The sequence below is a fragment of the Anneissia japonica genome, unplaced genomic scaffold (assembly GCF_011630105.1).
Source record: "Anneissia japonica isolate Jap-2015-1 unplaced genomic scaffold, ASM1163010v1 scaffold287711_len853857_cov187, whole genome shotgun sequence".
Taxonomy (NCBI): domain Eukaryota; kingdom Metazoa; phylum Echinodermata; class Crinoidea; order Comatulida; family Comatulidae; genus Anneissia; species Anneissia japonica.
The window spans coordinates 524,121-546,750 of NW_022753410.1; the positions used below are offsets into that span (position 1 = coordinate 524,121).

General features: G+C 33.5%; 1 protein-coding gene across 5 annotated transcripts in view; it reads right to left on the minus strand.

Annotated features, from left to right (window-relative positions):
- The window catches only part of LOC117122846 (annexin A5-like), a 23,245-nt gene continuing 615 nt past the window's right edge, over window positions 1-22,630 (minus strand). For 4 of the 5 annotated variants that reach the window (XM_033268598.1, XM_033268597.1, XM_033268599.1 and 1 more), the window contains exons 2-15: window positions 21,981-22,329; window positions 21,677-21,748; window positions 20,359-20,391; window positions 12,729-12,821; window positions 12,283-12,399; window positions 11,541-11,622; window positions 10,620-10,714; window positions 9,817-9,930; window positions 7,489-7,579; window positions 5,313-5,449; window positions 5,044-5,233; window positions 4,426-4,484; window positions 3,638-3,760; window positions 1-2,196 (exon numbers count right to left, since the gene is read on the minus strand). In XM_033268598.1, the coding sequence (XP_033124489.1) occupies window positions 2,137-2,196; window positions 3,638-3,760; window positions 4,426-4,484; window positions 5,044-5,233; window positions 5,313-5,449; window positions 7,489-7,579; window positions 9,817-9,930; window positions 10,620-10,714; window positions 11,541-11,622; window positions 12,283-12,399; window positions 12,729-12,821; window positions 20,359-20,391; window positions 21,677-21,748; window positions 21,981-22,304 (1,590 nt within the window). In that variant the 5' untranslated portion in view covers window positions 22,305-22,329 and the 3' untranslated portion in view covers window positions 1-2,136. The remainder of the gene's footprint in view (window positions 2,197-3,637; window positions 3,761-4,425; window positions 4,485-5,043; window positions 5,234-5,312; window positions 5,450-7,488; window positions 7,580-9,816; window positions 9,931-10,619; window positions 10,715-11,540; window positions 11,623-12,282; window positions 12,400-12,728; window positions 12,822-20,358; window positions 20,392-21,676; window positions 21,749-21,980; window positions 22,330-22,630) is intronic. The other variant, XM_033268601.1, reaches the window with a different exon arrangement.

Genomic DNA, 22,630 nt, shown 5'->3' on the forward strand with positions numbered 1-22,630 from the left:
TTATGATGCTAAACCATACACATACATGATGCCTACTGTACAGTACATATAACATTAACGATTACTTGCTTTACCAGCAAACAGTAGTTTATTTTCACAACATACAAGCTAGAGTATATGTAAAAAAATGAATAACATTAAAATGTAAATGTATTTTAATCTAGAATTTATAAACAAATGTTATATATTAACTACACTAGATATAACCATTTCTTACATTAAACAGAAATACAGTATAATATTTACCAAGAAACCAGATAAATTTACTTCTATGGACAACAGATGTTTGTTTATATATAAAAACTTTGTATATAATATTTGAGGAAGTCCAATTAACATATACTGTATATATTTACCTGTTACAAATATAATTTAATTTTTTAACTGTTTTAAATTTTGTCTAGATCTAGCTGAATGAAAAATTAAAAACTAAAAATTAAAAAAAAAAACAAAAACAGATGCCTGACAATATAGGATGTAAATGAGCATGTAATTGAGCATGAAGTTCATGATGTACAAAATTTCATTAAAAAAATTTTTTAATTCACAAACATTTCAGCACCTGAGTTTAAAGAAAAACTATATAACAAAATTTAAATGATAATAGTACATCATTTGTTGATATAGACATCTAGTGGTGCCATATCTATGAAAATGTTAAAAACCTCTGCCATAACCATGGGGAAGTTGATGGGATCTGCATATCCCTCTCTGGGCTTCCTGTAATTTCAATTCCTAAATCCACCACATAATAATTACTTACTGTATAGAAATGCTGTTACACAGTGCTTCAACAAATAAGCAAATATACTGGACAAACAATTCTTTTGATATCTGGACTCAAAAAAACCTGTGGGAAGGAAATATTTTGACAAGGAGGGTCAGTGGTGTAATTTCTGATTGCCAAAGTGTGTCCCTGAGTAAAAAAAGTTAAGGAAGCACTGATGAAGTACTCAATACATGCAAAGTCTTGAAATCACATCTTAGGAGAAACATGGTTTTACATTTTCAGTATTAAAAATGTTCATATCTGCAGAACTTTTTAAATTGGTATTAAAGCAACCACAATGGATGGTACTTGCTTATAGCTATAATAAGCAAGCCAGATGAAACTACTCAAATGTTCATATCATTTGCATGTATTCAGGTAACCATTTACATAGGTCCACATTTATCATCCAATGCACTTTTGGTAAGTAACATCATGAACCTACTGTATCGTGTACTATATTGAGTAAGCCCAAAATGTTTGTTACGATTTACCGCCCAGGCACCTTCGCAAACCTGGATGAAGTACACCGCAGCACAATCCTTTTAGGCGTCTCTTTATGTCAATAAGGAGTCTTGAAATTGGGGGCCCCCTGATGGGGGTGCAAAGATGAAGTGGGGGCCTGATGATTAGGTGAGGGGGGAGCATTGTTTAGGTGAGGGGAGCGATAATTAGGTGAGGAGGTCTAGCTCACAACATTTCAGGTAATTTTTTAATACTTGAGCATGATTTTGTTTGGGGACATGCACCACCCCCCCCACCCCACCCCCAACTAGATACGCCACTGCAGAAAGCCTTCCCGATTGTACTGGGGAGTGCTACGCAGTGTAGCGATTGCTGTAGTAGGACAAATTTGCCATATTACCCAGGCTGAAGGGGTGACATCTACACTTTAAGTCTTTCATGGTTGTATCCCATGATTTCTATAAATATATTAATATCTTATCTCTGACAACCTTAAAAAATATAGATAATACCATTATCGTATTATTAATGCTTTATGATGTACTGTAACCGTACTCTGGAAATGCTGTACATAGAAACATAACACTCAAGGCAACATGTTATTTTTGATCATTCAATTGCAGACATAACATCTATTAATATGATAATATATAATTATAAAAACCAATTTGGAAGTACCATAATTCATCTTGGTATATATTTCACTTTTATCACAAATTTGCATAAATCTAAGGGGCAACGTCTACTCTTAATGCATTAGTCTTCCAAAGCTGAATCCCTAGGTTTCTGTAACTACATTAATGTGGGCTGATAATTCTAATATCACAGTATAATATATTCTACGGAACACTAAATTGTAAAAAATTTACACAAAAAAAATTTCATTGACAAAATCAGCATTCTTAATTCTCACCACCAGCTAATGCTATTAATATTCGCTTGTAGTCTCCTGACGTATCTCCCTGCAAAAGCAAAGACGGAAATAGAGAAACATTTAAATATTATAATAATTTGGCTGGGATAATAATAATCACTAGTTAGGCCCTGGTTATTAGAAGAATTACTTGTCCAATATATGTAGTAATTTTTAAAAGTTGTGTTATTGCATTTTTATAGCAATCATTATTAGTGGCAGATTCAGAAATTGAAAGTAGGGAGAGCCTAGAGCACGACATACAAATGTAGAGAGTTATAAAGTACCTCTAGATAGCCAGAAATGTCACTCTCAGAGCAGCATATATGTCATATACTTTTCTTTATTTGGAGAACATTTGGAAAATATTGCCGACCCAAATCGTGTCACAACTCAGTTTCAGAATTGTCGTTGGATAGCATTTACTAATGCTAATCTTTGCCAAGTGTATTTTAGGACTTAGGCCAGCTTCACTTGGGTATGATGTACAATTTCATTTTTTTAAACAAAATTTTTCATGTTTTCGAAGTAGTAGTTTTGATTGGTGTTTCAATTGTTCAAAAACCAAATAACAGGATAGTCTTCACCATAACACCCATAAGTGAGTCGGCCAAACACTTAAAGTAGGAGAACCATAAGCGATAGACTTAAATCAGTGGTGGTTCAAGATTCTCTTCGCTCATGGTCTGGGTGGTAGAACCAAGTATTCCAATAGCCAAATCATGAGAACTTTAAAGTACTTGAATATCCTGGTCAAGGGCCATTCTCAAATAAGGACTACAAACCATATGCCCACTGTACACTAGCTAAATCATGTGCACTTTAAAATGAGGGGGTTACACCAGTGAGCCCCTGCTGTGGACTACATCCTTGCTCTAATTGGCAGCCCCTGACAGAAAACGGTTTGACGCAATGGGATTGGTTTGGTTTACCAACCTCAAGGTTGGGGTTGCAATCCCTCGCTGTGCATTTCACTTGTGTCCTTGAGCAAGGCACATTATCTGCATTGCTACTCTTCCACCCAGGAGTATAAAGGGTACCTGGTGGGGTTGCCTGCTACTGTGCCAATATGGCAGCAACACTTAAGAATGTGGACCCAATGGTGAGTGAAAACAAAGCGCTTTGTAACCTGAAGGAATAGGCGCTATATAAATAACAAATAACAAGATAGGACCTTTTCAGAAGTAATAAGCTGTAGCAATGAGTTAGTCTGAGCACATCAAAGGGCATAGTTTTACGCACTATAGTTTGCCTTTCAATTCGGGACCACCTTTGCGACCTGAAAATTGGGGGTGGTCTTGGGGTTTAGACTCCAATTCGAGGGTTATTTGTTAAAAGATTAAAAATTAATATTTAGTTCTTTGAAAAAAGTGATCTTGAATTAGAAAGCCCTTCGAATTAGAGGGGTCTCAAATTGGGCACACTGTATGTAACTTGAAACGTTTATTAACGAAAACCATATGAAATCCAAGGGAGGGGTATCTACTTACAGAAATGAAGCGTCCGAGAGTCTGTTTGTAATTCCTCTTGAACTCTTCCTTAATTTGAACCATGTCAATCTCACAGCGAGATATCATCACCCTCATCAACGTCTCATCATCTGTTCCAAGACCCTGTAGATCAAACATAAATATGTAAACAAAACTATTGAACTAGAATCATTGAATTCTTCTAACTAATTTAAGAAAGTACTACATATGGGGGCTTGCCGTGCCAAAACCAGCATCAATGACAAAAACAAGAAATTGAATTTTTTTAATTTATTCATATTCGCAACAATATATGCTTTAAGAAGTCATTTAATGGAATCGACTTATTTACCAAAGTTATATAAAAGTATTATGGCCTCTCTGCACTAAAGCATACAATACTGACACATTCTTGCTAATTACTCAGTTAAAAATTTAGTGACAGTATACTGGTTTTGAGATGACAAGCCTCATATATTTTGTTGTTTATTCGATTATTGTAGTTTATTCAATAAAGAACCACCAGATATTAAATTTGTAACTTGAAGATATGATATGAAATACTGACCAAAGTAAAATATTGAAATCTCTCAAATATTCAATCACTTTAATTTATTTTTATATTATTTTATATTATTTTTAGCTTAAGACAGTTTTACATACACATATTTGTAAGTGTAGGTTTCTATTTTTAAAGGAACACCACATCATAGAATTGACTATTCAGTCAAAAGTACTTCTCCTATTCTACTGTTTCTAAAATCCTACTAAAAATATTATAAAAATTACAACAAAATACATTTACTTACTTTCATTGATTTGTACAGCTTCTCAGCAAAGTATTTAGGTGTATTTCGTACACAGCTAACTGTAAAGATGAACACAAGATGTTAATCACACAAATGTAAAAAAAATACAAGAAAAATGTGGTCTTTGTAACACATTATGCCATACGTACAGATCATATTTATAATGCTTGGTCTATACTATCAAAATTTTCATTGATAGAAAAAATGTTATATGAGCAAATATAGTCATGTTGTGCCCATATATGGTCATGATGTGATGTCATCATTACTATATTAAGGCTCGTCACATTATTTTTGTCAAATAAAAGGTGGACAGAGCTTCAGTTGAAGCCAGACAGGAAAATTTGTAAAAAAAAAATTAGAAAAACATAATAAAGCAAGGCATCATTATAATCATCATTCAAAGCATCATTAGTAGTCTTCTCCCCTACATTAGGTTTGGTGGACCTACAATCTGCTGTTGTGTATCTCTCCCAATCTCATCAATAAAAGGTCTTAGCTCTGTGTACACTATCAAATTTTCTTTGATAAAAAACTGTTGTATGCACATATATAGTCATGATGAGTCTATATATGGTCATGATGTGATGTCACATTTAATAGAAAAGGACTTCTCACCAATAGTAAGCATTCCTCTCTCTAGGTCACCAGACATCTCGCGTTTTATCGTGTCTTCCATACTATATTTGCTAAGCTTAGCATACTCATCAAAAACCAATCGCAGCTGAGGCACACTGCGAGAGGCAAATATGGCGTTGAACCGGGATTCATCCGTGCCCCACCGTTTCTCACCAGCTTCATACAATGCCTGTCGAAAAACAAATTTTATTAACAAATCTTCACACTAAACCTACAAAGTGTGACCAAATTATACCAAAACACTATACCTTGGCATCTTCCTTAGCCTTTAATGTATCCGTAGCTGCTGATTCTGATCGTCCTCCCTGAACCATGGAGACTAACAACCTCTTGAAGTGTCCAGACGTCTCAGAGACAATATCCTTTTCAAGATCTCTTTTGAATTCTTCAAAACAAAAATATCAGTTTATTGACAAAGTACTCGTAATAGTGCTGGTATATTGGAAGTTAAACTTAACAACTGACCAATCAAAAGGTAAGAAATACATACTTGTCACTCACACACCCACATGTTATCCCTATTTGAGGGATCTTAGCAACAATATCCAAAAGGGGGGGGGGGAGCTTTGTGGAAAATCAATTAGATCCTAGGCCCAAAGACAGGAAGATTGTTGTTTTGCAAAGCACAGCGACAGAAGGAAATTAGGGCTGAAAACAGAGGCCGCCGATTTTGTTCTGGGAACGTGACTGAGGCACTTTCCTCATTTATTTTGCTTGATAAAATGACATCACAAAGAGCTAATTGGCCGTTCTGTGGCAAAACAACGTAACTTGAAATTTTCACTTTTGGAGAAAAATAGAGTTAAAGTTTGCATGTTTGCAACTTGCTAATAAATTGTGGTACCCTTTTGAAATTTTGCAGGATTGTATATATACAGTATAGACATTGTGATTGTATGTAAAATTTTAATTACAACCGTTTATTAATTGCAAAGTTATTAGCGATATTCACAGATACAATGTTTTGCCTCGGAAACACGTCAGGATCGGTATTGTTGCAAGTGCGACATATTTTGGAATTTACCACGTTTGGGGCAATCTTATTCATTATACAGGTTGTTCATACATTCCTGTTAATATTATTGATATGAAAACACCAATAGCAGGGCCGTAGCCACAGGAATTGAAGTGGTCAGGTTTGCGAGCGAAGCGAGCACTGAGGCTGGGGGCCAGAGGGCCGCCAATGGTCCCCGGTTGGGGTTCAGGGGCCCAAAGCCCCTGAATTTGCTATTTTTCTATTGTATACACCAATTCTAATGATGTTCTGTGGTAGTAATCTAATGAATAGTTAAAAAATATTTTCTTTTTATAAAAATATGTTTTAAACTAACATCAGGGCTATGATGAAGAAAAACAATAAAAACACTTTGAAGTCAAACAGGCAGGTTTTTTCAAGAGAAAGCTTGTTACTCACAGCATTATTGTTTTGGTTTTGGTCAGAGTACGGTTGTGGAAAGAATTGCATTAATCTGCTTCCTTTAAGCATAAGTTATATTATGACCAAGTTGTTATAATATGAATTTTAAACTGTAATATTATTAACTAAGACCAATCAACACATAACATAAAACACGTACATATCAAAATTATTATGTTTAAACTTTCCTCGTCGGTGCGTGCATAAAATGTAATGTCTTGAAATTTGGATCTAACATGTGTATAATGATATTGATCAACAATCAAAATTCTTTGTACTATATTATGCTAAGTATTTTACCGAGTGAACTTCCTTATGTTGTGGTCATATTAGACTGTAATATTATTATTAAAGAAGTCCATTCAACAAACAACATAAACATGTACATATCAAAGTTATTAGGTTAAAGTTCTCACAGCATGCATACAGTATAACGTAATTTTTTAGATATATGCTATTTTCATGACAGTCGAGAATGTACTGATTTGGCCTATATCAATTTTATTGTTTGATTGTGTGCATTGAAAATGTGACGACGAACTCGGGATACGAGCCTCGGTTGACAATCATACCAAAGGGCCTGTTAATTAACCTTGCACAGGAGCCTGTTGTCACCTGCTACGATTCCTCCTCCTTGTTATCATCATCACATCATCATCATCATCGCAATATTAATTGTCCATGGTAAAATGGGGAGAACAAAAACAACGTATCTTAATCGTAGATACTGTACGTTGTTTTGCCCCGTAATCTTGTAGTTATGTTGTTTTCCATGGAAAATCACTAGATTTTAAGTTTTGTACTTAAAGATAGGTGGTGCTATCTCCAAAATGACTCATTCTTGAGACCTGACATTTTCACAGGTAATTCAGATGTGCTTAATATACTACCAAATGATATTATCTCAAAATCGACAAAAATGTCAGTTATGTTGTTTTGCCTCAGGATGGCCGTAAAATTGTATGTGTTATAAAACGTTAAATTTTCTTGTGTGTTATAAGATTTACCTTTTTTATATGCTGCCCTGATTTCTTTGATCTGTTGGTTGTTTCTGCTGCATAAAATTTCAATAAGTACAGCTTCATCTGTCCCAACTCCCTGACAATTTAAGATGAAGAGAAATTAATTAAAATAAACAGCAATACTACCTAATAAAAACACAGGTCTCCCTCCAATTAAAGACCACTTTTGGGACAAAGGTTTCCATTGTCTTTAATAGCTTGAGACTCTAACTACCATATAAGATAAAAGACATTTTGTTAACATGGGTCCACAGAAAAGTGGTCATTAATTGGAGGTGGCCTCTAATTGGAGGGATCTTTAATTGGAGAGAGACCTGCAGTGACAAAAGATGATGATAATGACAAAAACAATAACAACATAAATTAATGATGGTAATAATGATAATAATAAATGATAAATATCTATAACAATTATATCATTGTAATCATTATTATAATTACTGTCACTAACATCTATCACAATTATTAATGATAGTAATAACAAAATTTATAATAACAATGACGATAATAATAAAATAATAATAGAATTATTTCTAATACTGTAAGGTAGTTAAGAAAGTATAATACATACTCCAAGTATTTAAATACACGCCATCATGTTGGGATTCAATATTTCGACATTAATTATGTCATCATCATTAATCAGTGGACCTTTCGGTGTAAGGTAGTTATTTCCTACAATATTAAGGCATATTACAATCAGCTCATATATGCCTGACATGACACAGGTTTCATCAATCAATTATTGAAGACGAATGGCAGTTTCAATTTCTTATGTTAAACATCCATTAATAAATGACTGCATCCTTATAGATTGCACTTAATTCTATGAATTCATTTTCAGATACAGTATTAGAGCAAGTTGTTATCTTGGCAACCACAATTGCAAGAAAAGTGTGTAATAATGTTTGTTTCTATACAATATATGTTGTTCTGATTTTCTAGTTATCTGTTTTTAGAGTACACATTTTTTTTTTCTAGTTTTATTCAGTCAAAGCACAGGACCGTAACCAGAAGAGGTTTTAGCTTCATGGTTTAAAACCATTATTTTTTACAGGATTTTTGCACTTGTTTAAAATGTGCCTACTCCCTAAATACACAAAGTGGCAATGTACACAGAAAAGCTACTTAAACGTTAAAAACAAAAAAAGATAATAATTTAATTCTTCGTGCAAAACATACATCAACCACAAGGAAAATACCAGCATCCAAAGAAGAAGATTCTTTTTTTTTTTTAATTTACAGACTTTCAAAATGCATATTAATAATTTGCTTTCCAATCAATTTAATGGTTTTTATGCAGATAAACTGTAGAGAATATTTCTCCTTCTTCTGTTCTGGTGCAGAAATATTTTCTCATTCAAATTTTTTTATTGAAAGTTCACAACTTCCTCAAGCATTCAAAGTAAACAAATAACTAAATTGTATTGTTAAGTTTCTGTTTTCCTATTACTTTCAATTGGCAGCTTATTACTTACTAAAACATGCTAAGTAAGCAATCTAAATATAGGATTATGTTGTTTATAGGTCAACACAGAAAGAAGAGAATTAATTTAAGGCTTCTATCAAATGATCTATCGCACACAAATTCAATGCACACAATTTAAGTACTTCATAATCAATCAAGAAGCCATCGGCTGCACCATTACAGTAGGTATAAATACTTATCAATCCTCTGATATTATTGTTTAGATAGTAATGGAGCTCTAACTTCATGATTATTCTGCTTGTCTTTCAATCCCAGAGTCCAAGGTCTTAATCCCTCTACCAATGTCAGGATTATTTTCTCACAACTAACAAAACCACCACCAACCTCCAACCCCCGTAATTATACTTATTACGCGATTCACACAAGATTACATATTCTGTGCTAGGGAAAATTTATCGCACATTCCCTGCTCAATTGTATTCATGTGAATGCCCACCTCCCATGTAATATCCGTGTAAGAAACACAGATATCGAGGAGGCCTGTAACACTCTTGTGAAATTTAGCATGGTTCTTTGCATGCTCACTGGATGTAACTTACCATTCCCTGTGGAGTTTTGTGAATTGCGAACACCAATTGTGTAGCAATTGTACCAACTTATTTTTAAAAAGTTTTAGTTCATCATGAGAAGTTGACGTTGACTTTGGCAGGAATATCTCAATAACCCTTAGTACTCAACTGTCTGTGTAAAATTATGTGTCTGGATGTTTGTATCACATTAATATTGAAAAAATTAAGAAGACCCCTGAATCTCAGCCGACCTATCAGGCTTATCTTGAAGGGACATGCCAATCAAATATGATTCAAATAAAATATATCGTTTACCTTCATAGCTTTCCTGAGTTGGTAAGCATCAAACAATGCAGGTAACTGCAGTAACCCTAGCACAACATTCTCAAACTTTCCCTTTATTTCTCCTTTTAGGTTGCTGATAAGATCCTGCAGAGATAAAATTCAGCCAGAAAATTACTTAATTATACACACCTATCTTTTATCAATTATTATTTTAATATTATTATTACCACCACCAAAGGAGGTTAAGTATTCACTGCTGGCTGTCTCATAAAATTTTGTAGAATCGTACATAATATTCTAAGAAAGAGATGATTAAATTTTGGGAAGGAAAGGTCAAAATCAAGGAAATTCAATTTTTTACCCCAAGCATAAAAGAAAATAATGGAATGGTCTGCTTGCCTATTGTTCGGTATTCAGGCACAGAGCAAAAAATAACGGAATTGCCAACAAGGGGTGGTGGTGCCATGATTTGCCTGACAGGAGGTCCGATGTCCCCGACGACAGGAAAGTGGGTGTGGTCGGTGTTGCTCAAAATCTTTCAAAAGTGGTCAAAGGAGGCCAAAAAATATAAAAATTTAAGGGGTTTCAAAGGCTTATTTAATAAAATTTAGAGTCTACTAATATGTAGAAAATACATATATTTTTCATGGTTGTGGTTTTTGTCCCCGACAGGAGCCCTTGGCCCCTGGCCCCTGACCCCAATGTTGGCGCCACCTCTGCCGTTCATCATATACATAGCCTGCGTATTGTTCTGCATTCAGGCATAGGGCGGAGGTATGCACTCTTTGGAATGACTGCTGTAGTTTACTCATTGCTTGTATAACAATTATTACCTTTCCATACATTGTCTTGTAATCAAGGATGATCTTCTGACGTTGTTTGTTGGAGCAACTTGTTAGTACATCAATAATGGCCTTTTCATCAGTGCCTAAAATTTGTGAAAACAGAAAATTTAAGTTGATATAGCTCTTGTCTCCTTCATGGAAATGTGAGGGTGTATTGCCAATGATGATGGTAATTATGATGAGGATAATTATTCTGATGACGAATTTGAAGATGTAGATCTTAATGAGGAAGATGGCAATGATGATGATAATGATGAAGGTACTAATAAGGACAATAGATCTTTCAAGAGTGTCAATCAAACTGAACAACTGACCAATCAAAAAAGAGCTAGGAAAAAACAACTGACCAATCAAAAAAGAGTTTTGTGGGACCTTAGCAACAATATCCAAGGGGCGGGGCTTAGCAGAAAGGTCTATTATGGTGACTTTGATAAAAATTAAGATGAACGTCAAAATTCATATTACGAAGGTTTAGTTTTGATATATAAAAATACTTAATGCATTAGGATATTTACCAAATTTATATCTTGAAATAGCAACTTTTGCTATGTAAATTAAATGGTTTATTACTTCAGGATATTGATTTAAATGCTTAAGGATAGATTAATATCATTTTGTTTGGATATAATCACTGGTATAATGCATGTATGTTAGTTTCATATTAATGTGAGCAAGCACGAATGTCATACTAAGAGTAATGATGTGGATGATGAGGATGATGAGGATGATGATGATGGATGATGATGATGGATGATGAGGATGATGACGTTGATACTGGTGATGAGGACGATGATGTTGGTGATGATGTTGAAGATGATAATGATGATGACGGATGATGAGGATGGATAATGAGGATGATGATGAGGATGATGATGATTATGATGATGATGATGATGATTTTTGAATTACCAATTCCCTTCATGGCCTTGCGCAAAATTTCAGCCTCCTTGTGGCCATCGAATCCAGGTTTATCCTTACAAACACCGGTTCCCTGAGAACATACAACAACAACAAAATTGTATTCATTTTTTAAAACATTTTTTTATTTTTTAAATTGAAATTTTTAATTTCATAGTTTTGGAAATAGTGGTCAATTTAAGCCATACATTACAAACAATCTTCTTTGGTAAAATTCTCTTAACTACTTGTAGAAGCGGTTGGTGCATCGGTTTTGGCTTGGACTCCTAACCTTGAGGTCAAATTTTGGAAATCTTGCTGTGCAAGGCACTTTATCTACGCTTGTCTCTCCCTACCCAAGAGTATAAATGGGTACCTGGTGGTATGATGTTGTGGCATAGATTGTACTAGTTTTGTGCGCTGAGTACAAGCACACGACTAGGTATACTCCCTAGGGTGCAAGGAAGGTTGCATTTTGTGCTGGTTTGTCGTATGTTATCCAGTGATCAGAGGTAATAACACTTAGTGCCTTTATTCATTCATTTGGAATTGGCACTATATAAATATTTGGCATTATTATTATTATTATTATTATTATTATTATTATTATTATTATTATTATTATTATTATTATTATTATTATTATTATTATTATTGTAGTCCCCTCACTTTTCCTATGAAAAATATAAAAATACAAAATAATAAAATAATGCACATTATTACTGTAAATACAAGAGGGTGGAATATATCTTACTCTGTATTGGTACATGTCACTGATTTTCATATTAGCCATCTGCTGAGCTGGAGCATGGCTGGGTGCTTGACTAGGTGCTTGGTGTTGCTGAGTTGGAGGTTGGCTTGGTGGCTGGTACTGCAAAGACAAAAATAACTACATTTTAAAAATTATTTCAACTTGCATCATCTTCTTTTTCTTGTTGCCAAGTATCATATATCCTCGCAACATCATCATCATCATCATCGGCAATATCAGCTTAATTTTCATCATCACAGGAAAAAAATTATGAGGATAATATTCATGCAATGTTTATCACCACTATAAAATTTATCATAATCAAAATATCATTAAAATAATTCTCTTCTCCCAACCCCCACTCCACCATCATCATTGCAATCATTACCACCACCATCACCATAAACCTTATTAACAAGTAAAGAATTACAGTAGAATTGGCAACCTACATTAGCTGGGCCAGGAGGAGCAGCAGAAGGCATTGGCATGCCAGGACCTGGTGGTTGGTGTTGGCGGAAAGCCGTTGTTGCCATTGCTGCACCCTAAAAAATGTTGTAAAAGATTTTTTTTTAAACATTTTTATAACCTTTGCAACATTATACATTAAAGTGAGGTACACTATAGAATATTGATTGTATCAGACATATATGATTTTTAAAAAAAAGGTATTAAAATGCTTGAATTTATCAGAGTCCAAAAACTTTATGTTAAGTATAGGCCTAATAGAAAAACTTTTAATATTGTAATAATATTTCAAAACAATTCAAACAAAAATTATTCGTAAGTGTTCACAAAAAACATAACGGACAGGTTGAAACAAAACAAACAGTATGTATTTTGTGCAAATGGAATGTTAAACCAAAACATTGTCAGATAAAATTATCATTGAATGTACTGTATCATAGATTTCATTGCATAATGTATACATTATCCAAAAATTGAAACAAAATCACACTAATTTTTTTTTAAATCAAATTTCAGGTCAATTGTCTTAATAAGAGGTAAGATTTTTCTCTGAAAATAAATTTTAAATTATTAAATATGGTCAATACAACATATTTATTATTGTCTTATACAGTAATTTCAAAAACTAAACACAGGTAAATGGCATATTTAAACAGCTGTTTACTTTATTTGTATATTTAATGAAGCACATATATCCTTTTGAGGAAATATCAAATCACACACATGTCAGTTGTCAAATAATTTAATAATTTGTTTGACATAATGCATTTCTACTACGATATTTGTAAAACATTTCTAAACAATGTGGTTATTTAGTAAAGAATTTAAATAAATGTATGTATTTGCTATTTCAATAAAAGACACATAATTATCATACATTTCTTTAATAACCAACTGTTATAGGGCTATCATAGTTGTTTTTGTGTTTACCTTTTAATTTCTAAATATTAATATTCTTAAGGATAATATTAGATTGTATTTAAAAAAATTATGTCACTTCAATATTGTATAATATTTCTGTTGAGGGTCAAACAGATTTCATTTTTTTACATTTTTAATGTAATTTTGATATACAGTTATAAATTATTAATATAGGTAAATATATTTCTTATTCTTATCGATGATTAATTTTATTGTAACATTGTACTTGATTATGCTTTACATAGGTCTATTTTTTATTCTCAATTAATGATAATTCTGTATTGACGTATTTTTTAAAGTATTTATTCTGCCACTTTCAAATGTATTTCCACTTTTATGGTGCACAATAAAGTATCGGTATGAGAATCAATATCAGGTATTGTTGCCGATTTGTTACATCTGATTAAAATATTGTTCAAATATATATAATAAATTGTTTCACTATATATACAGACCAAATTAGTCTTGTGAATAGTTTATGAATTTTTTATTTTGTAATAATTTACCAAATCATATACAACATGCTATTATTATAATAATGTGCCTAAATTACTTTATAGAAGAGAATGCTTAGGTGCTTTTAGATTACATGGCACACAATATGTAACCTGAATTCTGGATGAATGGATTTATTCAGTGTTTAACACCAAGGATAACCCACAAAAGTCTGAAGTAGACGTATTTGGGGTCCTTCTGGTGGTGATTGGGTAGTATGCCGGGAGACAATCCCTTACTCTTTTCCAAATAGTGTACAGCATTCTTTAATGATAATGCACACGGGACCAGCGGCTTAAACACAAGGAGGGCAGCGATGGGAATTGAACTGGGGACCTAGAGATCTCCACAGTTCAACGCACACACAAGTGACTACCACAAGTTTAGCCGACTGAGCTAAGCTGCACTCTCCTGACCTGTTGTCAAGATAGTATTAATTTAAATACCAGCACATTGTTATATTTATCATGATATGATGTAATATGCACGATCTATCAATGATAGCACTGGTTATATTATATATAACAAATACGATATCCAGAAAATTGTTTTGACAAATTAATTTACAAAAATACATTCTATCAACCTACAAAATTGGACATACACCACATACATAATAATAGTGCTACATTCATACAGCTTGTGGTATATGTTTGCTGAGACCTTATCATTTAAAATAATAAAATAAAGAAAAAATGTTGAGTATCATAAAAAGACCTTGAAACTTTTGGACTGTGCTAGACCCTTTGTCAGGTTCCCTGGTTCACATGGAGAGATTTTTGTATAGGATAACCCAATATTGTGTTTTTAGACCAACTGGTAATCACAATACATTAACTCTTTGAATTGGCAAATTGATTTTTTTAGTTAAAAAACCTTGTTATGCTATTATAAGGCATAATAGGTCCATGCTTATCTGATGGGGGAAATTTTCCCTGAACAACAAAAAGTACCAACATTGTGGATCTGCTGAAGACAGATGTATGCAATTAGATAAGGCACTTATGTCTACATAGCTCACCAACCTTCCCCTCCCCCAACTCCTTTATCCCTCCTTTAAACCCTACTACTAAACTCCTCTACATTGATATATGTATACAGCAATTATATTTTACAACGCATAGACTACTTATTCAATTAGATCTAACAAATTGACATCAATTATTTATAATATTGAGGTCACCTGTTTCATTAATTATAAAACCCAATGAGATTGAATGTCCTTGACTAGATATTAGATCATAAAATAAAGTCTTGTTTGACGCTGAGTACAGATCAGACAATGATAAATATATGCAAGTGGCTATCCATTTATTGAGATATTATCAATGTTTACTTTCATTTCATTTCATTTATTCGGCTCAGTAAACATTAACACAGTACAATACACAAAAAATACACTTTTTCCTTTCATTTGATGACATAATAACACAATGAGATTTATTGCCCTTGACTACATCATAAAACACAGTCTTGTTTGCTTGAGTACAGCATAGTACAGTAGACAATGATAAAAATATAAAAGAAGCTATCAATTACTTTTTAAGTTATCAGAAATGTTATTTTTCTAAGTATTCATACAGCTTGTGGTATATGTATATACTGTATTTGAGACATTGTTGAATGTTAAATTAATTATACTAAATTGACTTTTAAATTGTTAATGTGTTCTTTTAATATTTAATGCTTTACAGTTTCATTCCAACTGTATATCATCTATTACATGTGTTGTACCTGTATAAAGGCCTCTTTGAGTTAGCTTGTTTGTGTGAACTGCCTTATTAAAACATTGTTAAATAAATATTTATGTCACCATATCCTCATTCAAAATAATATTCTACGCAGCGGTGGTGGAGAATTCCCCACCCCAATGAGACAAGCATGTGCCCACTGACATCTAAAGCCTCATTAAGGTCATCAGACAAACATTATCAATTTGCTGATCCAAACAAGTTATTGTCATTGCCAATCCATAATATTATCTACTAAAGGCACAAATTCATGGGCCATCATAAACCATAAAAAATCTCTACCCATGAACCCCACCAACGATTCTATTCCAGGAACCGATATCATAATTTTTGGACTTCCTGTCAGCAAATTTGTGAAGACAACACTATGCTATAATTTATGTATACTGTGAAATCAAGGATGTACCTCTTATGCAAATCTCACTATAGCTGTATGCAGGTATTATAGCAATATACTCTTCAAACATGAGTAATCTCTGACATCATTCTTAATACTTCAGTTCATTTGTAAGTGACAAGCAATAACTTAACCAAAGTCAAACATGCTCAAGCATATTAAGTCCCATAGGATTATAAGTATAAGCATATCATTAATTTACAAATCATCCCACGATCACTTTTTTTTAAGCATATTAAAATTAGAAGCTGAAGATGAAAAGAAGCTTCAAAGGATGTCAAAATGCAAATTGAAATCATAGCAATATTAAGTTAAAATACATGCCTTCTTATGTTACAGAATAGAAATACACTTTTTGTTAAGGATTTTTTTAAATAATTATACTATATTTGGATTCCGGGAACTAGAGTAATCATAAGTCTATAATTACTGTATAAAGGCCACACGATTGTCAATAAGGAAATTATAATTTTTTACCTAATTCATTTAAATAATGATGAAAAGTATTATAACTAGGGACAAATATCATGATATTGATTGATGATTTTCATCTTAGACGAAACTTTTGTTTATACCTTGTTTTGCCTTGTTTTTTGATGATAAAGAATAAAAATAAAATTTAATTTTTGGCCAATTAGCGCAACCACTGCCACAAAAAATGGAAACTTCTGAAAAAAATTAAAGTTTTCTTTATTTTTATTTAATGCCCGTCAGTGCCTTGAATTCTCCAAAAATAAGATAATCTCCAAAAATAGGATATATACATAAAGCTGACCTTTAAATCATTATCATTAATGTACAAGACGATTCGTACAAGTACCGGTATTTTCTATGTAAATGCAATTATGATGATGATGCTCATTATTGCTAATAATAAGGTACATTAATGATAGTGATTTCATGTCAGGCTCTTTATAATCATCATTATTATTGTAATCTTCATTCAAAACAACATTACCCCATCCCAATATTAAAATTGATGGATGCATAAGAAAATAAGCATGTTCTTAAAACGTATGCTCTTTGTAAATAGTCAAAAATGTTTTCAAATAATCAGTTTTTAAACAATGAAAGCTTGAATAAAACTACTTATTATTCATAATCACCATTAAAATAAACTAAATCGGGGGTTCTCAACTGGCGACCCGCAGCGCGAGTGCAGGGATCCCAAGTTCGAAGAAGTCATTTCCAGGAAATCTGCGGTGCAGGGGTAAACGAGGTTGGGGCTGGGGTAAGAAAATTTATGATTATGGCACTGGAAATGGCCCTCTCAGACTTAAACTTGAATATAATGTTCTTGTCTACCCCCCTCCCCCACCCTTAAATTCGCCACTGATCTGGTTAATGAGCTTTCTTAACACATTTAATTTTAGTTTGCTGCACAAGGATACCTATCGGCTCTGACTTCCGTGATAAAATTGATAATAAAGCAGTGAAAGCATGCAAAATTACGAATTTGTGGAGATTGGTTAATATCCGGGGATTCTTGGTTGCTTGCGGGAGTGCAGGAGGCCGTCCCCATTTGGGACCCCTGCGAGTGCATGTTATCCGACCCCCACTGGAACAAGTCTAAAATAATTATAGTTTGTCACATACTAAACCTTTATGAATACATAAAAATGAATTAAATTTTTTTTAAATGAATTAATTAAATAAACTGAATGTAAAATAATGAAAACAACAAACATATTATGAAATTAAAAATAAGCAGTAAATATTAAAACAAAAATTATATTACAGTATATGATCATGAACCATTTTTTGAAACCTTGTTTTAATGTTTTGTTAGGGTGTAAAATATCACAAACACAATGGATACTGTACAATTATTTTTGCATTTATTCTACTGTCATGGTAGAGGTAATGGCATGTTAATAATGAAGAGTATTATAATTTTGAAAAAAACTAGTGATATATCTTCGGAGTGCATTCCATTTTGTAGTGCACATCCATTTGTTATTTTACTCTAATTGCCTTTTACTTAGGACTGAACATTAAGGCTTGCGTGCAGGGTATATAGCTCTGTGTATGAAACATACACATTTTGGAATAAATAGAATTGTTTGTGAGTAGTTTTGATCACTTCCTGTGGTTTGCATATCTATGAGACTTGGCATTGGTAGTTTGGGTGTAAAAAATGCTAGCTTGGGAATGAAGATAATTTGTAACTTAAGTCAGTGCTCAACAAGTTTTCAGAAGGATAAACTAGGGGCTTGATGGTACACAAATATTTTAAGGGGAGGGGACAAAACACTAATGCATGTACTATATGTGTGTGCTGCATTAATGTAATGGACTGTCACTCAAACAATGGTCACTACTAAGTATTTATTTATTTTATTTTATATATTTATGGTTTTTTTGTATTAAAAATGTGATTCATACTTTGGATTTGATACAATATGTTTCTCCAAAATTCTTATTATTTTTTCTTTTCTTTCACATCCTGATGATAAAAGCACTATATTAAGGTTATCAAGAGTGTTTATTAATGAATTGTTATTATTGGCGATCCTTAATAAATGTTCCAAAATAAATAAAAAACCATGTAGCCATGTTTAAAAATACCAATAGCAACATATATTAACATGTAAGAAATGAAATTCCAAGGTGAAAAGAGTTTGGATACGTTCAGACCTGAGAGATGCGCAGGGGGGTATTTAACGCAGGGTGTACGTTAATCCATAGCGTAACTGACGTAACTGGCATACGCTAATTCTGGGGTCTGTTGGTGGATTATCGTATGCCAGTGATTGCTGTGTCTGAACATAGCCTTAATGATAAAAACAAATGACAAACAATAATTTTTTTTAGTAATACATGAATTAATTCTGAATTTACCTAATTTAAATAATTATAAACAAAACTATTCAAAATAAAAAAATTAGAAAGTGAAATCAAAACTAAAACACACATATAACACACACACACACATGGAGAATTACTATATGCATTGATAAGCATGATATAAATAGGATTGAGTGACTCCCACCAAAAAGGGATATCGCAATAGCAAACACTGAAATTTACAGTACATGTATGATGTAAAGGCCTATGGGTAGTGGCATGAGCTCTCTTTGGCTAAGGCAGGGACCCAGATATTAAGGGATGGATGGATGGATTAATTTGGTGTAACTCCATTGATAATCCACGAAAGTCTGAAGAAGACTTACTTCCAGTGGGGTCCTTCTGGTGGTGATTGGACAGTACACCGGAGAGACAATCCCCTACTCTTTCCGAAGAGTGTACTGCATTCTTTAACATGTGCACATTGGCCATATTACATACAGGACCAAATGGCTTAAATGTCTCGTCCGAAAGACAATGCGCTACCGTAACTTGCATTTCAACCCTCTAGCTGAAATACAAGGAAAGCGGAAATGGGAATTGAACCGGGGACCAAGAGATCGCCACAGTTCAGCACACACACACATACAGTGCCTCAAACATTTACAAATTTTGCCTCAAAACTTTTTTTGCCTCAAAATTTGTTTTGCCCCAAAAACTTGTTTTGTTTCGATCTTTTTAATAAAACACTAAAAATGCCAAAGCGGACAGGGTTTGCTACGTACCCACCTCGGCTCTGCCTGAACACAGCCCCCAGAATAGTAGGGCCGAAGTAGCCTTAGCCAGGAGCCTCACAAGCCTCTTTGTTATGCCAGTGTATATTACGGGAAGTATTCTTCAACAGTACTGTATACCACTCAAGGTAGATAGAATATATACTTGTAAAACTTAGGCACAGGTTCTAGGCTTAACATTTGCATTAGTAGGTTAACAAATAAAAATATGATGGAACCAAAATATCTATAAACATTTTTATATTGAATGTATCGATTTACAATCTGATGAAATTAATGAATTATCCATTCTACTTTTGGTTTCATTTGTTCTGATTTTATTCTCCTTCTTTCCGGGGGAGGAAGTTTACTCCACTGAATAAGGTATCCAGTATTCATGCTCCCTCAATTTCCCCATGCAAAAAAAATAAATGTTAATTGTCACATACAGCAACACATATTATTACAAAAGCCCAATTTACAAACTTACATATTGCTGCTTACTAGGTTCTGGCTGTGAAGACTAAATTGTGACATCAATAGAAAATTAGAAATTCCTTACAGGATACTTATTTTTCTTTTCTCTTTAGTGGGAACTCACACTGTTTATTGCTCCTCACTTTCACAAAGGTAATTAAAGACAATTATCCTTCATTTTTACAATTTTTAAGAAACTTATATACAGTAAAATATACAGTAAGTAAAATTACCCATACATATTTACACATCCAATTAGAAATTAGAAAAAGATAAGTTGAGACATAAAACAACTTAATGCTTAACAATGTTTACCAAATAATATCTTGAAATAGAAATCTTTACAATGTAAATTAACTAAATTATTACTTTTTCGAATTCTTTTAAAAAAATTACTTCAATCTTTATCGCACAAATGGCATTTTTACACTTTTTAAGAAGCCTATATACAGTAAAATATACGTATAATAAAAGTACCCATACATATTTACACGTCAAAATTGATATTACGAAGGTTTAGTTCTGATACAAAAAAACTTTATGCATTAGGATGTTTACCAAATTTATATCTTGAAATAGCAACTTTTGCTATGTAAATGAAATGATTTATTACTACAGGATATTGATTTAAAGCCTTAAGGATATATTAATATCACTTCATTTGGATATAATCACCAGTATAATGCATGTATGTTAGTTTTTATAATGTGAGCAAGCATGAATGTCATACTAAGAGTAATGATGTGGATGATGACATTGATGTTGATTATGATGACGATGGAGGATGATGATGATGACGTTGATGTTGATAATGATGATGTTGATGATGAGATGATGATGATGGATGAGTAATGAGGATGATGATGATGATGAGGATGAGTAATGAGGATGATGATGGTGATGGATGATAAGGATGATGACATTGATGTTGATTTGTTGATGTTGAAGTTGATAATGATGATGATGTTGATGATGAGGATGACGGATGATGAGGATGGATAATGAGGATGTTGATGATGTTGATGATGATGATGATGAGCTACACCAAAAAGGTGATATTTTACCTACCAAGTTAGACAAAGAATGACCATACTTTGTCTGACTGTATATATTTTTTACCACACACTACCATCATGTATTTTTCCATATGGCCAGATATGCTCTAGTATCTATTAATTTGATCGAAGTTTGCCTGATTGTATAAGTGTATATCTTTACTTAAATTTACTATATTACATCTTACTATGAATAATTAAGCTGGATTAATAATGTGAGTTTTGTGATTATGCATTACTGTATTGAACGTCACAATATTGCTGATGATGACTTACCGCAAATCCCAGTGGGCTTGGGTTGTATGGCAGGGGTCCGCCAGGTTGATAGCCTGGACTTGGCATACCACCCTGAATAAAAAATGCATCATTATTTAATTACTTGAAATTAAATTTGTGAAATGATAAAACCAAATTACATATATGGCTTCATCAAATTCTAAACCATTATTACCGCCATTATTATTAAAAAACTATCAATGGAGCAGTAACCACTCTCACAACATTATTTTTCTCTCCTCATCAATCCATCTTAACAAACTTTCATGAAATGATAAAAGGGTTTTGATAATACAGTACATACCGTGGCAGGAGGGTATCCTGCAGGTGGTTGCTGAGGAGGATAGCCTGGCTGTTGACCTGGGTAGCCTCCCCCTGGAGCTGGTGGATATCCCCCTGTTGAGGGAGGATAGCCTGGCTGCTGTGGGGGGTAACCTCCACCGCCTGCTGGTGGGTAACCTGGTTGAGGTTGAGGAGGATAGCCTCCTCCGGATGCAGGTGGATAGCCTCCTCCAGCAGCAGGTGGATATCCTGCTCCTCCAGGTGGTGGGTAGCCACCAGGTGCTGGGGGATACCCTGCACCCCCTGCAGGGGGGTAACCACTTCCTGGGTATCCTGGATAGCTCATGTTCAATTGTCACTCAGCAGAGAATCTGTAAATAGGAAAAAATATACAATATGGATATTCTTCCATTATGTTGACTTGAAGTGCATTAAGATAGCAAAGTTTAAGGTTAGGGTGAAGCCAGCTCCACCAATCAATACCTCGGATTTATCTAAGGTTGTTGGAACAATATCCGCAGCCAAAAAGATATCTCCATCATTATCATGGCGTTTCCATTGTACATGTAAATTTTGGACAGAATTATTCTGCCTCCCGGCAGCAGAATAAGGGCACAGATAAACCTTCCCTCCCTCTTAAATTGACTCCACCACCCCCCCCCACCCTCCACC